This window comes from Rhodnius prolixus, unplaced genomic scaffold, assembly GCF_049639745.1.
Source record: "Rhodnius prolixus isolate KJV_2025 unplaced genomic scaffold, Rpr scaffold_2, whole genome shotgun sequence".
NCBI lineage: Eukaryota > Metazoa > Arthropoda > Insecta > Hemiptera > Reduviidae > Rhodnius > Rhodnius prolixus.
Window position 1 is genome coordinate 37018416 of NW_027411592.1, and position 6020 is coordinate 37024435.

At 34.5% G+C, this 6020-nt stretch overlaps 1 protein-coding gene across 1 annotated transcript; it reads right to left on the reverse strand.

Annotated features, from left to right (window-relative positions):
* Window positions 1-2332: 2332 nt before the first annotated feature.
* Window positions 2333-3040, reverse strand: LOC141449572 (larval cuticle protein A3A-like). Its single transcript, XM_074119121.1, has 2 exons — window positions 2887-3040; window positions 2333-2803 (listed from the first exon to the last, which is right to left on the reverse strand). The coding sequence occupies exons 1-2, from the start codon at window positions 2896-2898 to the stop codon at window positions 2474-2476; spliced, it is 342 nt and encodes a 113-aa protein (XP_073975222.1). The 5' UTR covers window positions 2899-3040; the 3' UTR covers window positions 2333-2473.
* Window positions 3041-6020: the final 2980 nt, after the last annotated feature.

Genomic DNA, 6020 nt, shown 5'->3' on the forward strand with positions numbered 1-6020 from the left:
ACTGGCTGGCATTGACTCCTTACTCAATAGATTCTCGAACCTTGACTACTCCCTTTTCTGTAAACTCGTATTACGTATGCAAACATTTATACATTTTTATTTTATCATTTCTTTTTTTTTTTTTTAAAAAAAAAATCTTTTATAGCATTTCTCAGGATTGGTTGAGGTGCGCTTTCCAGAGAGATTACATTTTAGTTAATGTTCGGTTAAAAACTGTACAGTGCAGCTAAGTGTTAAAGATGACTCTAGAGCAGGGGTCGGCAACCTATTTTAAGTAGAGAGCCATTTCTTCTCAAATTTTCATTTGTTTCAATAAAATTGAAATATACAATTTATTTTCGATAGGCTGAAGAGCCACAAAATTTGGATAAAAGAGCCGCATGCGGCTTGCGAGCCGCGGGTTGCCGACCCCTGCTCTAGGTTACAAACAAAATTGTTAGAACTCTGAGTAAAGAAGGGAGAAAAAGTCAAATGGATTTCTGGGTAAGAAAAAGTATTGCTTAAATGACAAATTATGGGAATATTGTTCTCTCTGTCCATTTTGAGCTCCCATTAACCACGGCATAAGAAAGTTTTTTAACGTAATTTTTTACTACGTATTACATGCTTAAAGTTTACTATGTAAGTTATATAGGCAAAGAAAATATAGTAAAAACCAATTATAATAATGTAGCCCATGATAACTTTAAAAAAAATTATATTTACTAAAATTAAAAATCATTTTAGAAGTTTGAATTTATGTCAGGAGGTAGCCTTGATGATATCACTAAGTTGCAGCTGTCTTCATTTCTGGACAGTCCCACATAAGGAGTTGACTGACTCTTTGGGAATCACAAGCACTCGCCAAACATGAATTCAAATCCAATTTGTAGAGAAAGACATTGAATTTGGGTGGGCATTTGAAATTTTCAAATTCGGCTAATGAGGGATGGCCTTAATTGGCAGGTGTGTGGAAAAGACCACTTAGAAGTGGCTATTGGTTACCTGGGTTCCACCAAGTGCATTTAAACCCCACAAGTGGATTTATAATCTAGTTTTAAGAATCTAGATTCGTTAGGTGGCAAATAGATTGGGGTCACAGCAAATATAAAAGCTAGAATTATTGTGTATTATCGATACGCAACACTGAACGTTCATTTATCTTTTACGATAAATATTATTAATTTGTCTATAAAACTGTAATCAGGCCTACCGTGGCGTACGCCAGTAAGAACTGGTTGCTGACCAAAAAGAATGGAAGACCAGATGGCTTCAGAAAACCAGGATCTCGTCTAAGATGGTTGATGGAAGATCTTAGGCAATGCAGTGAAAAAAGATGGCACTAGGAAGCGATCAATCGATAGGTTGATGGAATGTTTTAAAGACTATCGCACCATACAATAAATGGATCTAATGATTTCTGGTTCAATTTCGCATCGATTAACTTTCCAGTTCTTTCCAATATAGGGAATGTTTGCTAGAAACTTCATCCTAATCTTGACGCCCTGTAGTCAGTTTCAAATAATATGGCGCAATAAGGACATTATCTGTTTTTATACATTCACCAAAGCGATATTTTCGGTATTTGTGAGTGCTTTTTAATATTATTTGGCTACTTTTATTGACGTTGGTTATTCCGATTCTATTAATAACAAATATTATATTTCAGGGACTTTCAATGCTTAGCGCAACTTGACTGATTGTGAAAATTTAAGTTAAAAACTTTCCTATCTTCAAACTTCTTAATTAGAAAATAAAATTAGGGAATCTAAACATTTTCTAATCCAGATTTGTTTGTAAAGTGAAATTCTTAAGCTTCGATCGCTACTACGAATACTAATCTCAATACTCTGTTAACTTCTAGAATTCAGCCCAGCAGGTATCGGTTATCAGGTGTTTCTCTATCAGCAAGAAATATTGCTGAATAACACTTGGAAAAATGTAAAGAAAAGTTGAGTATTAATTATAATATTTTAAAGAGCACTAATTGCTAAAAATTGTAGAATGACTCCTGAAAGAAACTTTTAAACATCACCTCCTCCTCTTAAACTCTTTCATTAATTAGCCTCTTTTATAATTAATTAGCCTTTTCATTTAACCATTTGTACCAATATTAGTTTGAACAATAGTTGAGCCTTGGACTACCAAGTTAGTGAGTTGGTTCCTGAGTTTGAATCTCAGCAATAGCCTTGGATTTTTTTTTTAAATAAGGAATGTTTAGCCAAGTATTTAATATCCTCTCTTCTTTGGCTTCTTCTATGTTCGATGTAATACCAAAACAAATGGGCATTACGATTGTATTTTAAAAATTTTTGGGTTTTTAAGGGACTTCGAGTGTAACAGATAAAATTAGTTATATAAATTTTTACATAAAAATGTATTTACATTTTGAGATGAACTGTTTACATTCTTAGTATAAGAATGTATATTGAATTACTGGTGGAATGATTTGCAAATGATTGCTTTTTTTTGTGACTATATTTTGTGTAATAACTTAATGTAGATAAGCTACTGGAGCATGAGCGACGACTGCAGGTTCTTTGTGTACAACAGCGTTGAATCCATTGACAGAATCAGCAGTATAGTCAACAACACGTCTGGAACCATCGGGTTCAACGAGAGAGTAGCTGCCTTGTACTACATCGCCATCACGAGTTTCAGTTTGGCCCTTGTTGTCACCAGTCACAGCATCGTTTACACTGTAGGAGAAAGAGTAGGATGGATGTGGGTCGTATTCATCGGCGGGTAAAGCTACAGTATGTGGTACAGGAGCGAAAACCTGAGCAGAAGCTACTGCTACGAGAGCAGCAAGGGCCAAAAGAATCTTTAAAAAGAAAAAAAAGAAAAGTTTTAATTATTTTTTTAAAAATAAAATACTAAGCTTTCTATATTAAGCATTTAACTGACCTGGTGTGCCATGTCTGCAGATTTCTCAACTGTGCATCCTCCTTAGAAACCATCTTATTTATATTCATTGGCGTCTGATATCCTTGGCATTACAACACTTGGCAAATGGGTGGAGGGGGTGCCAACATAATGTCACATCCTGACCTTCAGCGTCCAATTCTGTCACAAATTAAATATATGTAACAGTTCAAATAAACATCTTTTTTTTCATATCGCAAGAACCGTTTACATCTACCACATATGCCTGTACATGTGTGTATATCTGTAAGTGCGTTAGATGTATTTGTGCATATAGTTAGCTGGGAAGAACTGGTCATACTTTGTCGCAATAACAGTGACCATTTTTATTTTAAAATAAATTAATTATATTAAAATATTTCTACAACTGTCGTATTTCTTGTTGTTTACTCCCATTAAATCCTGTAAATAATATTTAGAGTTCAGTTCTTAGTCTCTCCTACTACTATTAAGCGAAAATTTTATGTTTTAAGGTTTAACACTAATTGTAATTGTCACTAATAATAGGGCAAGCCCGGTGTAATTCAGTGGTTCAGACCAAGTATGTGGTGACCAATAGCGCCGCCATTCTGCAAATTTCGTAATTCATTGGTTCTGGTTGTGATGGAACGGAAATGCTAGCTTCTTTTTTACATTTTCGTTGAACTTTATGATGAAATTATTGGAATCTTTTTTGAAAAATATCTGTAGGTTTGATTGAAATCTCAAAATTAATCTAATAACATTAATCAAATAATGATAATCTAATTATTCTACGCAGCACCTAAACAAAAAAACTATTAAATTTTGCTTTATCTTGCCTCGCCTCTATCAATTTTGAGATTGCGACAGAAACATCTATTTTCATTTTGTACTGTAGTAATTATACATAATATTGCAGCCAAGTAATAATAGTAATAAACGCTTTATTTACATTACATTATTATTATTTTTTTTTTTTTAATTTATTTATTTTCACAACTGCAGAATAATTCTGCATCAAGTGAAGCTGATACAACATGATAATGGAATAGATACATGAATACATGAGGGGAGAATTCACCCATTGGTGAAACTCCCAAAGTGGTACAGTTCACTATTGTACATTGGCTCTTACTTCATTTAGAAGATCGCGTGGCCACCTGCGCTTCAACCGCCTGGGAGGATTTCCTGGTAGAGTGGTAAGTTGGGCTACTAGAGGATTGGGATGTGAGGTGATTGATGTGTGGAATTTAAAGTAACGGGATCTTACAGCTTCAGAAACATAGGGAACTAGGAAATCTCGGTGCAAGGTATGATTGGAAACAAAGTAAGGAGCATTAGCGATTCTACGGAGAGTTTTTGACTGGAAGGATTGGATTCTGTAGATATTGGAAGCTTTGGCTGAGCTCCAAAGTTCCATTCCGTAAGTCCAGGCAGGTTTTAGTATCATAGTACAGATAAGTCGTTTATTCTGTAGAGAGAGTTTAGATCGCTTGTCAAGAAGTCTAGAGAGAAGTTTGTATCGTCTGTTCAGTTCTTTCCGTTTGAGTCTAGTATGTGGATTCCAGGTTAGGCGTTTGTCCATGAAGAGTCCTAGATACTTAACACAATCTGTTTTGGGAAGAGGAGTGAGGTTTAGGTAAACGGGTGGAAGGATAGTTCGCCTTAGGGAGAATGTAATGTAATTACATTTATTTTCATTAATTTTAATTCTCCATTTCTTTAGCCAAGGCTCAAGAGATTCTATATGGGATTGGAGGAAGCGGTAGGCAAGGACCGGGTCTTTATGAGGAGAGAGGATGGCCGTATCATCGGCATAAGTAAAAAGGAAGGTACGAGGATTGGTAGGAATATCAGCAGTGTATATGGTGTAGAGTACAGGCCCAAGGACACTTCCCTGGGGAACACCTGCTCGAACTGGGTAACAAGGAGAGTAGGAATTTCCACAGACGACACTAAATAAGCGTCCAGTAAGGTAAGATTGAAGGATGAGAAAATATGTAGTTGGTAGGATGCTCTTGAGTTTGGCAAGCAATCCCCGGTGCCAGACGCGATTACATTATTTTATTTACAATATTTAAAGTTTAAACTAAAGCAAAATAAGGCCTGGCTATTAGCCGTATGCCAGGAGATATTGGTATTATTCTAGTTCTACAAATTTAAGTAATCAAACTTAAATTTATCGTAACCGGGTAAACAAAATAACTAAACTTATAAATAGAATGCAAATAGAAAACACAGAAGTACAAAATCTGAAACTATTATCACTTTAGTTAAACAAAAAGAGAACTATTCTGGGACAATATTTTAACATATATCTAAGACTAGTTTAAAATATATACTTTCTTTATTAAGACTGTTTAACTATAAAGATTACTTATTATAAAAGATTAAGGATCATAATTAAATTGTTGTATTAGAAATGCTCAGTAACGCCAAGCTTCAAGAGTGTATCTGTGAATATTCCGCCAACTGTACAGCCCATTCAGGTGGTTAATAACCAAGTACGTACCTTTGTTTCGAAAACATTTGTTTACGTAAATTATAATAAGTGAAAGTCGAATTTTCATACTCAAATCCCCAAGAAGGTACTTTTGATGAAATTTCAAAATAGCTAATCTCATGATTGCAGTTTTTCTTCATACCAAAGTGAATGCAAAAATTACTGCTTTTCCAAAATGCATTTCCGAATTACTTGTCTTTTTTTACAAGTTAGGTGTATTTGTGCATACAGTTAACTGGGAAGAACTGGTCCATACTCTGTCGCAATAACAGTGACCATTTTTATTTTGAAATAAATATCAATTATTAAAACTGTCCGGTAGGACAGTTGTATAAGGGTTGACCATCAAAAACTGCACGAAAAAGCGTAACGTTGAAAAACACCCAACTTTGACAATTTTTTTCTCTTTTTCTATAAAAGATAAAATTCCCAAATTTTCTTTAAATCTTACTCCAAACCCTCCTTTATAACTGTAATTTTTTTGCAACCACCCAGATCTAATAGGTTTCGAGAAAAAAGTTGCCGAAAATGAGCAAAAACGGCTTTTTCAAAAAATGTTCTTGTTCTTGTTGTTGTTGTTGTTGTTGTTGTTGTTGTTGTTGTTGTTGTTCTTGTTGTTACCTTTTTTGTAAACAACGTAGCGCCTAAACGC